General features: G+C 34.2%; 1 protein-coding gene across 5 annotated transcripts in view; it reads right to left on the reverse strand.

Moving 5' to 3' along the window:
* Positions 1 to 7,970: 7,970 nt before the first annotated feature.
* Cdh19 (cadherin 19) overlaps positions 7,971 to 17,350 on the reverse strand; it is a 111,572-nt gene continuing 102,192 nt past the window's right edge. For 3 of the 5 annotated variants that reach the window (XM_017598843.3, XM_039090877.2, XM_039090880.2), the window contains 3 exons: positions 15,092 to 15,209; positions 13,115 to 13,366; positions 7,971 to 10,384 (listed from right to left, as the gene is read on the reverse strand). In XM_017598843.3, the coding sequence (XP_017454332.1) occupies positions 9,894 to 10,384; positions 13,115 to 13,366; positions 15,092 to 15,209 (861 nt within the window). In that variant the 3' untranslated portion in view covers positions 7,971 to 9,893. The remainder of the gene's footprint in view (positions 10,385 to 13,114; positions 13,367 to 15,091; positions 15,210 to 17,350) is intronic. The other 2 variants (XM_039090879.2, NM_001009448.1) reach the window with 2 other exon arrangements.

The following is a 17,350-nucleotide window of genomic DNA, read 5'->3' on the forward strand; positions in this document are numbered from 1 at the left end:
TCTTTGGCTTTTTCCTCTGGCGTCTGAGATGTGTGTGCAGGGAGCAGTCTCTTCTGGTTTCCCAGGCCTGTCTGCCTCTCTGAAGGTTTAGCTCTCCCTCCCACGGGATTTTGGTGCAGAGAACTGTTTATCCGGTCTGTTTCCTTCAGGGTCCGGCGGTGTCTGTGGCAGGGGTCCTGCCGCTCCTGGGCCACAACTCTTTTTCAGTTGCAGACATCTTTGCATTGATTTGTCTGTTGCAGACAGGGACCAAATATTTATTAGAAAGTTCCATAACTTCTGGCATTTTAAAATACACCCAAGAACTCATTTTCTATGTATCAAAGAGCATTCTTATTTTCTTAAAGATAAAATATGAACCCTGTACCTATCTGGTATCTGACTGTGGTACTCAGAGATCCGGGAAGAGGTGGGAAGATTACAGTTAAGGTCATAGTAAAGATGCAGGAACTGTATGGTCTCACTACCTTAGTCTCTCGAGAAAACAGTGACCCTTTGATTTGGCTCTTCTAGGATGCATTGTGCAGTGTATTTTCAGAAACCCGTTTCAAGACCATGATGTCTGTTGTTCCTTGATCAATGTGAAAAATCTTTGCATGACTGACTTAAGCTTTTTCTCAACCTCTAGTAACTTTGTAATATTTCTGTAGGTGAAATGCCCAACATAGTCTAAACTCTAGGTTGTCTTTTTAGTAGCTAGCAATAAGCTATTGCCCTTCTTTTTCCATGACAACATAACTGATCAGCTACCAACTTGAGAGTTCCCTAAGTAAACTAGGGCAAAGTTTTAAAAACTCCCAATGTATTACCAATTATTGATCAGATAGTCTCATCTATTTCCAGGCAATGATTTTATAAATAGGTAGATAGAAAGTCACAGTACAATATACAAAATGTTGCAAGCATCCTCATCTGTGTCAGTAGGGCTCTTGCAGAGCCTTTCAGGAGACACATATATCTGGCTCCTGACAGCAAGTACTTCTTGGCATTAGCAATAGTGACTGGGTTTAGTGGATGCATGTGGGATGGATCCCCAGGTGGGGCAGTCTCTGTTTGACCTTTGCTTCAGTCTCTGCTTCACTCTTTGTCCCTATATTTTCTGCCTTGAATATGTTGTCCTCCCTTGTAAGAAGGAATGAAGCATTCAGATTTTGGTCTTCCTCCTTCTTAGCCTTCATGTAATGAGTGAATATTTTCTTAGATATTCTAAGGTTTTGGGTAATATCCACTTATCAGTGAGTGACTATCATCTGTGTTCTTTTATGACTAGGTTACCTCACTCACAATAATATTTTCTAGTTCCATCTATTTACCTAAGAATTTCATGTAGTCATTGTTTTTTGTTTTTTTTTTGTTTTTGTTTTTGTTTTTTTGTTTTTTTTTTATTAACTTGAGTATTTCTTATATACATTTCGTGTGTTATTCCCTTTCCCGGTTTCCGGGCAAACATCCCCCTCCCCCCTCCCCTTCCTTATGGGTGTTCCCCTCCCAACCCTCCCCCCATTGCCGCCCTCCCCCCCACAGTCTAGTTCACTGGGGGTTCAGTCTTAGCAGGACCCAGGGCTTCCCCTTCCACTGGTGCTCTTACTAGGATATTCATTGCTACCTATGAGGTCAGAGTCCAGGGTCAGTCCATGTATAGTCTTTAGGTAGTGGCTTAGTCCCTGGAAGCTCTGGTTGCTTGGCATTGTTGTACATATGGGGTCTCGAGACCCTTCAAGCTCTTCCAGTTCTTTCTCTGATTCCTTCAACGGGGGTCCTATTCTCAGTTCAGTGGTTTGCTGCTGGCATTCAACACTGCGTTTGCTGTATTCTGGCTGTGTCTCTCAGGAGCGATCTACATCCGGCTCCTGTCAGTCTGCACTTCTTTGCTTCATCCATCTTGTCTAATTGGGTGGCTCTATATGTATGGGCCACATGTGGGGCAGGCTCTGAATGGGTGTTCCTTCAGTCTCTGTTTTAATCTTTGCCTCTCCCTTCCCTGCCGAGGGTATTCTTTTTCCTCATTTAAAGAAGGAGTGAAGCATTCACATTTTGATCATCCGTCTTGAGTTTCCTTTATTCTAGGGATCTAGGGTAATTCAAGCATTTGGGCTAATAGCCACTTATCAATGAGTGCATACCATGTATGTCTTTCTGTGATTGGGTTAGCTCACTCAGGATGATATTTTCCAGTTCCAACCATTTGCCTACGAATTTCATAAACTCGTTGTTTTTGATAGCTGAGTAATATTCCATTGTGTAGATGTACCACTTTTCTGTATCCATTCCTCTGTTGAAGGGCATCTGGGTTCTTTCCAATTTCTGGCTATTATAAATAAGGCTGCGATGAACATAGTGGAGCACGTGTCTCTTTTATATGTTGAGGCATCTTTTGGGTATATGCCCAAGAGAGGTAGAGCTGGATCCTCAGGCAGTTCAATGTCCAATTTTCTGAGGAACCTCCAGACTGATTTCCAGAATGGTTTTACCAGTCTGCAATCCCACCAACAATGGAGGAGTGTTCCTCTTTCTCCACATCCTCGCCAGCATCTGCTGTCACCTGAGTTTTTGATCTTAGCCATTCTCACTGGTGTGAGGTGAAATCTCAGGGTTGTTTTGATTTGCATTTCCCTTATGACTAAAGATGTTGAACATTTCTTTAGGTGTTTCTCAGCCATTCAGCATTCCTCAGCTGTGAATTCTTTGTTTAGCTCTGAACCCCATTTTTTAATAGGGTTATTTGTTTCCCTGCGGTCTAACTTCTTGAGTTCTTTGTATATTTTGGATATAAGGCCTCTATCTGTTGTAGGATTGGTAAAGAACTTTTCCCAATCTGTTGGTTGCCGTTTTGTCCTAACCACAGTGTCCTTTGCCTTACAGAAGCTTTGCAGTTTTATGAGATCCCATTTGTCGATTCTTGATCTTAGAGCGTAAGCTATTGGTGTTTTGTTCAGGAAATTTTCTCCAGTGCCCATGTGTTCCAGATGCTTCCCTAGTTTTTCTTCTATTAGTTTGAGTGTGTCTGGTTTGATGTGGAGGTCCTTGATCCAGTTGGACTTAAGCTTTGTACGGGGTGATAAGCATGGATCGATCTGCATTCTTCTACATGTTGACCTCCAGTTGAACCAGCACCATTTGCTGAAAATGCTATCTTTTTTCAATCGGATGGTTTTGGCTCCTTTGTCAAAAATCAAGTGACCATAGGTGTGTGGGTTCATTTCTGGGTCTTCAATTCTACTCCAATGATCTATCTGTCTGTCTCTGTACCAATACCATAAAGTTTTTATCACTATTGCTCTGTAATACTGCTTGAGTTCAGGGATAGTGATTCCCCCGAAGTCCTTTTATTGTTGAGAATAGCTTTAGCTATCCTGGGTTTTTTGTTATTCCAGATGAATTTGCAAATTGTTCTGTATAACTCTTTGAAGAATTGGATTGGTATTTTGATGGGGATTGCATTGAATCTGGAGATTGCTTTTGGTAAAATGGCCATTTTTACTATATTAATCCTACCAATCCATGAGCATGGGAGATCTTTCCATCTTCTGAGGTCTTCTTCAATTTCTTTCCTCAGTGTCTTGAAGTTCTTATTGTACAGATCTTTTACTTGCTTGGTTAAAGTTACACCGAGGTACTTTATATTATTTGGGTCTATTATGAAGGGTGTCGTTTCCCTAATTTCTTTCTCGGCTTGTTTCTCTTTTGTATAGAGGAAGGCAACTGATTTATTTGAGTTAATTTTATTCCCAGCCACTTTGCTGAAGTTGTTTATCAGCTTTGGAAGTTCTCTGGTGGAACTTTTGGGATCACTTAAATATACTATCATATCATCTGCAAATAGTGAAATTTTGACCTCTTCTTTTCCGATCTGTATCCCCTTGACCTCCTTATGTTCTCTGATTGCTCTGGCTAGAACTTCAAGAACTATATTGAATAAGTAGGGAGAGAGTGGGCAGCTTTGTCTAGTCCCTGATTTTAGTGGGATTGCTTCAAGTTTCTCTCCATTTAGTTTAATGTTAGCAACTGGTTTGCTGTATATGGCTTTTACTATGTTTAGGTATGGGCCTTGAATTCCTATTCTTTCCAGGACTTTTATCATGAAGGGGTGTTGAATTTTGTCAAATGCTTTCTCTGCATCTAATGAAATGATCATGTGGTTTTGTTCTTTCAGTTTGTTTATATAATGGATCACATTGACGGTTTTCAGTATATTAAACCATCCCTGCATGCCTGGGATGAAGGCTACTTGATCATGGTGGATGATTGTTTTGATGTGCTCTTGAATTTGGTTTGCCAGAATTTTATTGAGTATTTTTGTGTCGATATTCATAAGGGAAATTGGTCTGAAGTTCTCTTTCTTTGTTGTGTCTTTGTGTGGTTTAGGTATAAGAGTAATTGTGGCTTTGTAGAAGGTATTCGGTAGTGATCCATCTGTTTCAATTTTGTGGAATAGTTTGGATAATATTGGTATGAGGTCTTCTATGAAGGTTTGATAGAATTCTGCACTAAACCCGTCTGGACCTGGGCTCTTTTTTTTTGGGAGAACTTTAATGACTGCTTCTATTTCCTTAGGAGATATGGGGTTGTTTAACTGGTTTATCTGTTCCTGATTTAACTTCAGTACCTGGTATCTGTCTAGGAAATTTTCCATTTCCTGAAGATTTTCAAGTTTTGTTGAATATAGGTTTTTATAGTAAGATCTGATGATTTTTTGAATTTCCTCTGAATCTGTAGTTATGTCTCCCTTTTCATTTCTGATTTTGTTAATTTGGACGCACTCTCTGTGTCCTCTCGTTAGTCTGGCTAAGGGTTTATCTATCTTGTTGATTTTCTCAAAGAACCAACTTTTGGTTCTGTTGATTCTTTCTATGGTCCTTTTTGTTTCTACTTGGTTGATTTCAGCTCTGAGTTTGATTATTTCCTGCCTTCTACTCCTCCTGGGTGTATTTGCTTCTTTTTGTTCTAGAGCTTTTAGTTGTGCTGTCAAGCTGCTGACATATGCTCTTTCCTGTTTTTTTTCTGCAGGCACTCTAGTCATTGTTTTTAACAGCTAAGTACTACTCCATTGTGTAATGTTCCATATTTTCTTTTACCCATTCCTCATTTAGAGGACATCTGGTTTCTTTCCCGCTTCTGACTATTATAAATAAGGGAGCTATGAACATAATGGAGCATGTGTCCTTGTTATATTTTGAAGCATCTTTTGGGTGTGTGCCTAGGAATAGTATAACAGGATCTTCAGGTAATACCATGTCCAATATTCTGAGGAACCTGCAGACTGATTTTCAGTGTGTTTCAGCTTGTAATCCCACCAACAATGGAGGAGTGTTCCTCTATCTCCACATCCTCTCCAAATCTGATGTCACCTGAGTTTTTGATCTTAGCCATTCTGACTGGTGTGAGGTAGAATCTCAGGGTTGATTTGATTTACATTTCCCTGATGACTAAAGTTGTTGAACATTTATTTAGGCGCTTTTCTGTCGTTCTAGGTTCCTTGGTTGAGAATTTTTTGTTTAGTTCTATACCTGATTTTTAGTAGAATTATTTGATTCTCTGGAGTCTAACTTATTGAGTTCTTTGTATATAGTAGATAGTAGCCTTCTATAGTATGTAGAATTGGCAAAAATCTTTTTTTCAATCTGTTGGTTCCCATTTTTTTTCTTATTGATAGTATTTGTCAATTCTTGATTTTTGAGCATAAGTCATGGGTGTTTCCTTCAAGAAAATTTCCCATGTGCCTATGTATTCAAGGTTCTTCCCCACTTTCCTTTCTATTGGTTTCAGTGTATCTGATATTATGCCAAAGTCTTTGATTCCCATTGGACTTGAGTTTTGTATAAGGGTCAGTTTACATTCTTCTGCATGCTGGCCTCTATTGAACAAACACCATTTGTTGAAAATGCTGTATTTTATCCATTGGATAGTTTTAGCTCCTTGGACAAAAACCAAGTGACCATAAATGTGTGGGTTCATTTCTGCATCTTCAATTCTATTCCATTGATATACCTGCCTATCTCTGTAGTATACCATGCAGTTTTTATCATGATTGCTCTGTACAGCTTGAGGTCAGGGATGATGATTCCTGCAGAAATTCTTTTATTATTTACAATAGGTTTTGCTATCCTGGGCTTTTTGCTTTTCCAAATGAATTTTCAAATTGTTCTTTCTAATTTTCTAAAGAATTGAGTTGGAATTTTGATAGGGATTTCATTGAATCTGTTGATTGCTTTTGACAAGATGGATCCTGCCAATCCATGAGCATAGGAACTCCTTCTTTATTCTGAAATTTTCTGAGATTTGTTTCTTCAGAGACTGGATGTTCGTGCCATATGGATCTTTCACTTACTTGGTTAGAGTTACACCAAGGTATTTTATATTATTTGTGGCTATTGTGAAGGTTGTCATTTCTTAAATTTCTTTCTCAGTCTGTTTATCTTTTGAGTAGAGGAAGGTTACATATTTGAGTTAATTTAATGTCTAGCCATTTTATTGAATTTGTTCATCAGCTCTAGAAGTTCTGTGTTGTTCTGTATTTCTTTTAGGGAGTTATTTATGTCCTTCTTAAAGTTCTTTAACATCATCATGAGCTGTGATTGTAAATCCAGATCTTGTTTTTTGGTGTGTTGGAATATCTAGTATTTAATCTGGTGGGAGAACTGGGTTCTGATGATTCCAACTAGTCTTGGTTTCTGTTGCTTAAATTCTAGTGCTTGCCTCTTGTCATCAGGTTATCTCTGTTGTTAGTTGGTCTTGCTTTCTCTGACTGAAACTTATTACTCCTGTCAGCCCTTGAGCCTGTGATCCTATGATCTTAGTTGTTAGTGTTCCTGGGAGCCCAGCTCTCTTAAGGCAGGTTTTGGGTCCAAGATCTGTGGGATAGCCCCAACTCTGGGCACAGATGAAGGGCAGTAGATTCCTGCTGTAGGCTGCCCTTCAGCTCTCAAGCCCTGTGTGCTCCTGAAATGTCTTCTTTAGACAGTTAATGAAGAGAAAGTAGGTTCCCACCTGTGGCTTGTGGGCTTAGGAAGGTGAGAACTTCTGTTAGACCAACTCTCTGCAGGAAGATTTTGTGTCAGAGGGCTGTGGAACAGCCCCAGCTCTAAGCACAGTTGGAGACTAGAAGCTATCATTAATTTTAAATATTGTTTACTTTAAAGAATTGCCAATAGAAGCTTCTGTATAAGATTGAGAGTTGAATGAAAAGCTTGTTAACATAAAATTGGAAGATATACACGACTATGTTAATTTAGATGTTATTAAAACATTCAAAAATGAGGGAATGTGCTCCATATGGGAACATGAATTTTTGCATCATGAGATTAAAGAGAAACAACTGCAAATACTATTTATTAACTTACAAATTATCTAATATTACATATTACTCAGTAGGGTGATGAAAAGTATATATTTTGCTACCATTATGACTATAATTATTCCCTTTTTAAGTGTATCCTGTACCTTATCACTATATCAATCACAGTGAGTTTTGTACTAATCTGCAAACACTAACTGGTCACAAGCAATAATCAGCCTATTATATATTTTATATCATGTATAAGCAGTTCATAAGATGGTGGGGGGGGGTGGAAGTATGCTTAAAATTTCTGCTATGATCCCAAGACCTAATTTTCTTCTTTACTCCATTTACTTTGAATTTAATCACCTTTGTTCAACAGACTTTCCAGTTTTGCAGCAAAGATTCCATAACACTTATTTTTAAATTAAAAAAATAGCTTTTTATGGAGTAATTCTCTTTCATTATGTTTTCTGTAACATTTTTGAACTGTAGTATATTATGATGGGAATAAGAAATTTTTAATGCACACATCTCTAGGTGAACTTGTATCATTTCTATTTTGTACCTTATTTCTGCCAAGAGCATCACATTATTGATTTGTAATGATCTATTCTTTTAACGGGTATCTTTCAAATGTGATTATTTCATGGTCTTATAAATAATATCTGCGGCCCAAACAAAATGATTCCCATTTCAAATTGGTATTCTTTCTCTTTATTATGTTACATAGGTGTATATATTTCAGACTACAAAGAAAATATAGCTTTTCAACTGCCCTATTACATACAAAATTACTTGAAATATTTCATATATATATGTAGTTTAGTTCAAAGGCATAAAGTATAAAAATGGCCACAATTTACATTTTATAAGCATTGTACTCAATACATTATTTTCAATTGAAATAACAAATTTGAACTCCATCTTGATTTGAATATAATAAGAAACATTCTTTGACAGTCAGCTTAAAATGCTGTGTTTATTACCAATTACCATGTATTCTAATTTACCCTGAAGTTTTATGACTGACAGGTTGGCTCCTCCATAGTGCTATAATGAGAAGTTTCCACTGCTTCTTATATCTAATTCAATAATTTTAAAATGATACTTGGTGATCAGCCACATGCTAAGCTCCTAACAATAAAGAAATGAAGAGACAGGCACCATGGTTTTATTTGTGTGTGTCTAAGGGTCTTATTGCTATGAACAGACACTATGAACAATGTAAGTTTTATGAAGGACAGCAATTATTTGGGTCTGGCTTACAGGTTCAGAGGTTGAGTCCATTATCATCAAGGCAGTAGAATGGCAGCATCCAGGCAGGCATGGTGCAGGAGGAGCTAAGTCTACATCCTCACCCAAAGGAAGTCAGGAGCAGACTGGGCATCTTCAGGCAGTGAGGAGAAGAGTCTGCAAGCTCACCTCTACAGTGGCACACCCTTACAAGGCACACTTTCTTTTTTTTTAAAATTCATTTATTTTATATAAGTACACTGTAGCTGTCTTCAGACACACCAGAAGAAGGCATCAGATCTCTTTACAGATGGTTGTGAGCCACCATGTGGTTGCTGGGACTTGAAATCAGGACCTCTGGAAGAGCAGTCGGGGCTCTTAACCACTGAGCCATCTCTCCAGCCCAAGGCACACTTTCTAATAGTGCCAATCCCTGGGCCAAGAATATGCAAACCATCACAGTGTGAATAGTGGTAGACTGCAGGTGATTCTAATATTTCAGATAAATAATAATTCTAATCTGAATTCAGTAGTGCTGTTATTTAGCTATCTTGATTTTAGTAGGAAGCAAAATGTACTTAAAATTCGCTGTACTTTCTATCAGTTCACTAGTGATAATTTAATCACAGGTAAATGTTGACATGTATTTGGTTATTGTAATTTTACGTGAAAAGGATAGCAATTTAGTGTTGCTGAACAAAATTTAATGTATAAAAAACCCTAAGCATATCTCTTGCTTTCCTTCTTTGTGCAAACTCAGAATAATCAAACAACACAAGTTACTATGTAACTCTGATTAATTCAGATATTAAATAGAGCCAATTTTGGAGTATTAAAGACTAATCTCTGCAAACATTTCAAAAGTTTCTAATAAAATAATCCATCGGATCTCAATCAGAAAACTGCTTATTCATGTAAAGAAAATATTTGTATGGCTTTATGAAACCATCCAGAATTCTTCCGGTTGTTATAATTGATCTCTGCACAATATCAAGAACTTAGTAGACAGAGAGGTTTCATACTTAATTTGTAAAAAAAAAAGATAGATAGAAAACTATACAGATAGCTTTCTTTGCAACATTTCTCATTTTACCCTTCAGAGTTGTTGAGAATCTACATTGAATTACACAAAAAAAATTATAGATGACCATCTCAGTGTTGCAGAACTGGTTGTTTGCAGTAATATATTAACTCTGATTGGTAGCATTACTCCCAATCTCTTTGTTGAACTGGAAATTGCCATGAGTGTGTTTGAAAAAATCAGAATATTACAAATCAGGTCTCCTACCAGACAGAAAACCAGAGTAGGTGATTCTCCCAAAAAACTCTCATTTCATGTAAACATGCCTTAATACTTATTGCATGCTGATATTGTAAAACCTTAATTGTCAGGTTGCACTGCAGAACCAAACATGTTTGCTAATCTTTTAAAACAAGGTCCCAGGTCATTAAGATAGTCAAAGTCATCTTCCTGATCAGTGACACTGGAACCCAAGGAGCTCAGAGAGCCAGCTGATGACCCAGTCCCCTCATAGGCAAAAGTCTGTAGTGAGTCAAAGGGGGGAGCACTTGAATCTGTGTTTGCTTCTTCAAGCTTCTCTAGGATAAATTTTCGAAATATGGCGCTGTCTGGGCCCACCTGCAGGGACTGCCTGTACAGGCTCCTGATCTCTGCGCTCCTGCTCTTCCGTGGTTTTCTTTCTCTCATTACTGTACTCTGTCTCAGCTCTATGATATCAAAGGCTTCTGAGTCTTCTTCTCCGCCGCCTTCATCATCATAGCAAAATATATTCTCTCTAAAATCTTCAGTTTTCTCTGGAAATAGGGTCTCCTTTCTTCGCTGTTTCAGAGCAAGTATCAAAAAGATAAACCCTGGTGAAGAAAGGACATAAAAAAGAACTAACTCATAGTGCATAGTGCAAATGTAATAATCCTTCACCTTGATATATTCAAGACATCACTTTAAAGTCAATGATTCTAAGCAAATAAGTAATACTTGAAAAACTAATCTATACAGCCATCTTATGGCTGATGGTTTAGAGGTACGTGGAAGGAAAATGGAGTGAACTATTTTGGATATTGCTCAAGTCAAAATTTAGTGTCATTTAATTTTTTCTAGTAGTAAACAGAACAAAGTATAATAATTTAATATTTTCCAATAAGAATGTACTTAGTGACCAATGATCCAAGCTAATGAAAGTTTAGAAAGGAAACATTTTATATTCTTTAAAGCAAAATCATGGTAAGGTGATTTTTGAAGTTAGTATTAATAGATTATATATATTATAGATACTATAAACTATATATGTGTGTATATAGAAAATTTCTTTATATATCAGACTTTGTTATAAAAGCTGAAATATTACTGATATTTTACTTTTATGAAAATTATATATTATCATTAATGATCTATAAAAACTGAGGAAAAAGATTAGGAGAATCATATTTTAACTACTGGAAAACAGAATATACCAACATGCAAAACAGTATGAAAGAACACTCTTATTTCGATTCTGTGATAGGAGTAGTTTCAGAAATTCAGAGTTATCGAGTATCTAATAATACTACCAATTGGTGAAATTCAGTAGTTTCTATTGGGGATAATTATTAAAACATGTAACATAGAACAATTTTACAGTGCATTTTAAATTTAAAAACACAATAACAAAATGTTCATTTGTTTTTGAGTTTATGTTTGTGTATTAATACACAACCTTAGCTTTGGATTTTATATTACAACCTTGAAAATAAGTATTAAGTAATCTTATTTTAAATTACAGCCAAGAGATTTATACTGGGTAATGTTTCTTGTTAAAAAAAATTCAGGCCACACTCAAATACAATAGGAAAAAAAGGACATTGTAGCTGATAAAACAGAAAATGTGAAATTAACAGAAATAACTATGAACCACTATGAATTGGTGAATTGTATGGTGTGGCAAAAAGTGAATGAATCCCTAGAATATATAATATATCAAAACCATACTTAGGAGTAATAAGAAATATTCAGGCTAAATAACCAGGAAAAGGAGATTGGATCAATATGTCTACTATGAAAAAGAAGAAAACTCAAGGACATCATGTTTTTTAACTGAATTCTTCCACTTTAAAAAGATATAACAGCAAAAATTTTCAAAATATTATAACATTATTAAGAAATACTAATTTGATTATTGATAAACAAAATGAGTATGTTATTCAGTACTGGAAATTTTTTATAAATATGTATTCATGTATAACTTATGTGTATGAATGTTGTACCTGATTCTTTGTAAATCTGTGTACAAGTGCCTGAGGAATGTTATTTGTCAGGATAGCACAGCACAAAAGTTTTCTGTATACAGATCTCTAGGAATGTTTAGAGAACTTTCCTATTAAATGACTGGGCATACAATTTGTTATTTCATTCACAAGGATAGAAGTTAGAACAGCCTGCTGATTTGTGTCATCAGTACCAGACTGTTGGAAATCTAAATGGCACATAATACTTTAACTTTTCCCAAGCTCCCACAACTAGACCCAGAGGTGGCTAATAGCCTATCTGATTGACTGAGACTCCAAAGGCCCTTAAGCTACATTAGGTAGACTATTTTTAGAACCAATCTTCTTGGGAAAAACAACAACAACAACAACAACTCAGCTGAGTTTTGATGTTATTATGCTTCCTTGTACAGCAGTGATTGCATGAAACCAGGAAACTTTTTTTTTCCAAATTATATTGTGTTTATATTTGCTACCACATGTCACTAACTCTCTAAAAGTTGTGATTCAGGTTGACAAAGTCAATTTCATCTGAGTTTTTATTCTCACCTCTTCAAGGTTCATTGTACTCACTCATGCCTATACCTAAATCTCTCAATTATTAACATCCAAATTTAAGAAAATCCCTTCATGACATAAATGATCCCAAAAATTATATTATAATAAAAATTACTTAGGAAGACTAAATTTTGATGTCTTCTTGCACAGCAAGGTACCCATAATTAATAAAAATTTTGATATTTAAAATCATTAAAGTAATCGTGTGCCTTCACCACAAAGAAATGATAAATGATGGTTTTAATTGTGTTAATTTCATTGATATGGTCTTTCTGTAGTGAAATATTACATTGTATCATCAAAATATGAAGTTTTCATATAAGTAAATTAAAAGTATAAATTAAATAGATACACTGTATTAAAATTGAAATAGTTATCATAAGTACTCATTATATAATTTCAGATACTATACTACAAAGCACCTGAATTAAAAAGACTTCCAAGAAGGCTAGAGAGATTACTCAGCAGTTAGCACTGGCTGCTTTTCCAGAGGTCTTGAGATCAATTCCCAGAACCGCATGATAACTTACAACCCTCTGCAATGGGATCCAATGCCCTCTTCTTGCTTTCATAAAGAGAGTGACAATATAAACATATACATTAAAAAACCTCCAAAAAATAATTTTCTAATATTAAATGGAACATTTATGAAAACCAACACTATTTTTGTTTTAAACTTTAAACATTTTTAGAGCAAATGAACATATAAAAAGCATATTATGTAATTACCTCCTTTACAGTAATTTTTGCAAGTTAAGGTTTGTACCATTCAATACAACTTACCAAATATTACCATAACACATATCACGATGGCAATTATTGCTTCTGCTTTGAATCCCATGATAAAGAGAAGTTCCTTACTAGTACAAGTTTCAGTGCTTCTACTGTCTCCACAGTCACAGACTTGTATAGTGAGAGTATTGGTGCTTGTAAGAGGTGGAATTCCATTATCAGCAATCAAGATGATCATGTAGAAAACAGTCTCCTCTTTAAGGCTAAAACCAGCTCTATTACTCAGAATTACAGCTGTGTTATCTAAAACAGAAACCTATATTTACAACTTTTTCCAACAGTATAAAACAAATCTGTAAAATATAGGTACTAGGGACAAAGATGTTTAAATATAATCGTATGTGTGCAAGTAAAAAATCAAGTCTTATATTAAAATATCCAGCTCAAAATCCAAAATCATCCAGCTCAAAATCTGGAATATATATATATATATATATATATATATATATATATATATATATATATAGAGAGAGAGAGAGAGAGAGAGAGAGAGAGAGAGAGAATGAGAGAGAGAGAATGAGTTGCACTGAGTACTCCTTTCACAAATACAAAATATGTGCAAGATTTTCAGTAACCTAATTGCAAAAACATGTGCTCTTAAATGATATATGTCCTAAATAGAAAAAAAATAATGCAATGTTGGGGTTAAATCTTATTAAGATATTCATTTTTTTATAAATTTCACATGCCATATTTCATATGAAATCCCAAGACATGGCTTCTCCACTTGTCATCACAACTCATTCACTAAGATAGTAATACTATAGGGGTTTGTAAAACTTCAAACTATTAGTAAAACTAACAGTGAGTACTTTCACATGTGAGAGATTTTTCTCTAAATCTTAAATACCCAGAATGACATTTGCATGTTTTTTTTCCTCTAAAATTTTGAGTTTTCCTTTTCCAGGTTTTTGTGTTGGTTTGATGTTTGTTGTGTTGTTGTTGTTTTTGTTGTCATTGTTGTTGTTTTAATATTGAATAGCATTCTATTCTAACTAATCTTGCTTTTCAAGCTGCCATGAAGGGAACCTCTGTCAAGGAATGCTTTAATTAGCTTGATCTACTACCATGATTGTCGAATATTATCTTCATTGCTAGTAGAAGCTGGAGGGCCCAGGCTACTAATGTCTGATTGCACTGTCTGATTACCATAAATTAGTTTATATCCATCAAAACAAATTGATAAGAACAAGAAAAAGATGCATTTAATTCTAAGATGTTTCAAATTCATAAATTTTATGTATTATAATAAAATATGCATTTATATAATGGACAAAAATCTGCCTACAGATAATGAAAAAGCAAAAGAACATGTTTTTTTTTAATAATTTATTAGTCTTACTCAGAAGGAGCAAGAAATCTGCCTTTCCAAACAAAACACTAACATTAGAATACCTATTTTTCAATTAATGAAAATCTTTGTGTTTTGATGTAAGAAAGATATTTTAATATTATGCTTATATTACATATTGATAATTAAGTCATGCTAATCACATTGCAACTTAAGTATATACCATTACTCATTTTTAGTTTGATAATTGACTCTATCAAATAATTTGATAATTTACTCTGACCATTATGAAAAGATATCTGATGTCATAACCATAGTAATATTTGAGAGATTTTCAGACTTCCCAGTATCTTATAATAAAGTGTAGTTTCCCATTTTAGATTTAGTTGTAATAGAACAAATTCATAACCTTACATAAAACAGGCAATGCACTTACAATCTCTAGCACTCACAGTAATAATTTTCAAATCTGTTTCTCTAGTTTGAAGCAGTATAAGGAATAATAAAACTGTTGTTCTTGAAGTTCATTTTGAGTTCATTCTCCCATTTTGACCATGTAACTTTTGTTCTATTTATCAGTGGTATCATGTTGTAAGAACAATAAATAATCAGTTAGATAAACCCATTGGAATAAAAGATCATTGATTTTATTAAATACCCTATAGATGAGTTGTTACCTTGATTGTCTGTTAGAATAAAACTTGAGTTGTTTGTGTCTTCCACAGAATGATTAAAGTAAAAATGATGATCTTCTATGGACTCATCTCTATCGATTGCACTGATGGTCTGAATTATCTAGACAAAATATAAAGAAAGTTGATTGCTATTAATTGGAACTGTAAATTGATCGATGCTATTGTTACTTTTACTTTTACTTAATTTTTAACAACATTATTAAAGATATTACAGATCTCTAAATTTCTTTCTTACTGTCCTCTTCTGTATTATTCTTCATCTGATTGCCAGTAATGACGTGCAGATGCAGTCATGATAATACAGACTTCTTTTATGTATATATTTTTTAAGTTAATAGATTATTTCCTAAAGTAATAGGTTTTGTAATTGATTTTCAGAAAGAATGAATTTAAAGCTTACAGGCAATGTATAATTTATTGCCTTTGGCCCACAAATATGATAGACAAAGTCTCCCCAATCAAATAAGTGTCATTATGTATCTCAGATCATAAAACTGTATAGAAATGCAAATACAAGCATATAGGGTCTCAATTCTTTTTTAAGAGGACATATGCATGTTATTACATTCAGAAAAAATATATACTCGTCATGATCACACAATAAGAACGGGATTAAATATGAAAATTAAGGTAAATTGGTTTCTACTTTCTATCATCAAAATACATTAAACAGTGTTTTGTATGAAACTTTCCTTGATTTTAAGATGACAGATATAATTGATAACTTATCTTTCAAAAAACAGAAATTTCTCTCTACATAGATGCAGAGTAGAGTGCAATGAAATCAAAGCAATTGATATTTTATATCTGTGTTGGATTATATTTTCTTCACAATTTGTTTCTAATTAAATCATAATTATTTAAATATATGATAGAAAGAAAAGATTTATTCAACTCCTGTGTATGACAGTAAATGTGGTTATTGCATGAGAACAAGGCAGTTCTTTTATTTGACACTAGTATTATAATTATTTTTGGAGGATGGGGTCAGTTGTATTTTGAGTCCAGATTTTGCTATTGTAAGTTCTCTAAACTAAGACACTTTTAAAATTCCTTTGCAGGCACATCTGGACCAATATTTCAAGAGTTTTTGTCTATAATTCTGTTATCAAGAAAACTTTCTCCAGTAGTATTACCAAATGTTACTGTTCAGATTGTAACTAAACACATTTCTGTATTTATTTGTAAAAGTGAAACAAGATTAAAGCAAAATTGTAAAAGTTACATTTATCCTGAAAGAATGTACGACTTCAATCCTTCTATGTGAGGTTGTGTGTTATACCTGTTGAAAATGCTTATTAAAGGAATGCTTCAGAAATTGAGAGGCTATTTTTGTTGTTGTTTGTTTTGGGTTATGTTTTATTGTATATATTTTCTAATGTTTTTTGCTAAAACTAATCAAAATGCATTGTTCTTACGAGAAACAAATACCATGAGCTCAGTTTAAAAAAATGCATTTATATTTTCTTCATAGGTAGATTTCTAATCCAATATGCTTTATTCCGTTAAAGTTTAAAAATAACAATCCATGGATATACTCCATCCTTAGACTAGATGAGGTCCTATTAAAACATGCATTCCAGTTGAGCATATATATATATATATATATATATATATATATATATATGTATATATATATAGTATATTATAAACATATACCACACATATAATAAATATGAATAATACTTAATTCAGTTTATATAATATGTAGTGTATATTATATATCATACTGTATATACATGTATATGTATATGTATATGCATTATAAAATAACAAATCTTAAAAAATGGTCATTGATATGCTCATATTTTTTGCATTTACACTGTAACAATAGAAATACTTCATTTCATTGTGCAAATAATAGACGAAGAAATTGCTTATCCTTAGTTTTGTTCAGTTATCTAAACCATAATTACATAACTCAGCCCTATTGAGCCCTTTGAAATTGATGAGGTTATCAGCAATGAAATATAAGGTTTAACGTAAATACAAACTAATCATTGTTTTATGAAACAAGTAGTAGGAATATTCTTAAAAAATTATAGCAAATGTTGATAGCTCTAATTTTTTTGTATTATTTTTGCCCTTTGAGCAGATGTAGGGAACCGTATTGGATTTGGGCCTGGCCTCTTTGTGACTATATTGCCACAGTTAAGATTATCTCCATAAAGTCGTGAGACTGTTGGACAAAAGCCTCTCCCATGAATTTATGTCACAGGAAGAAAAGACCAAGTATCTCCC

This window comes from Rattus norvegicus, chromosome 13, assembly GCF_036323735.1.
Source record: "Rattus norvegicus strain BN/NHsdMcwi chromosome 13, GRCr8, whole genome shotgun sequence".
In the NCBI taxonomy this organism is placed as follows: domain Eukaryota; kingdom Metazoa; phylum Chordata; class Mammalia; order Rodentia; family Muridae; genus Rattus; species Rattus norvegicus.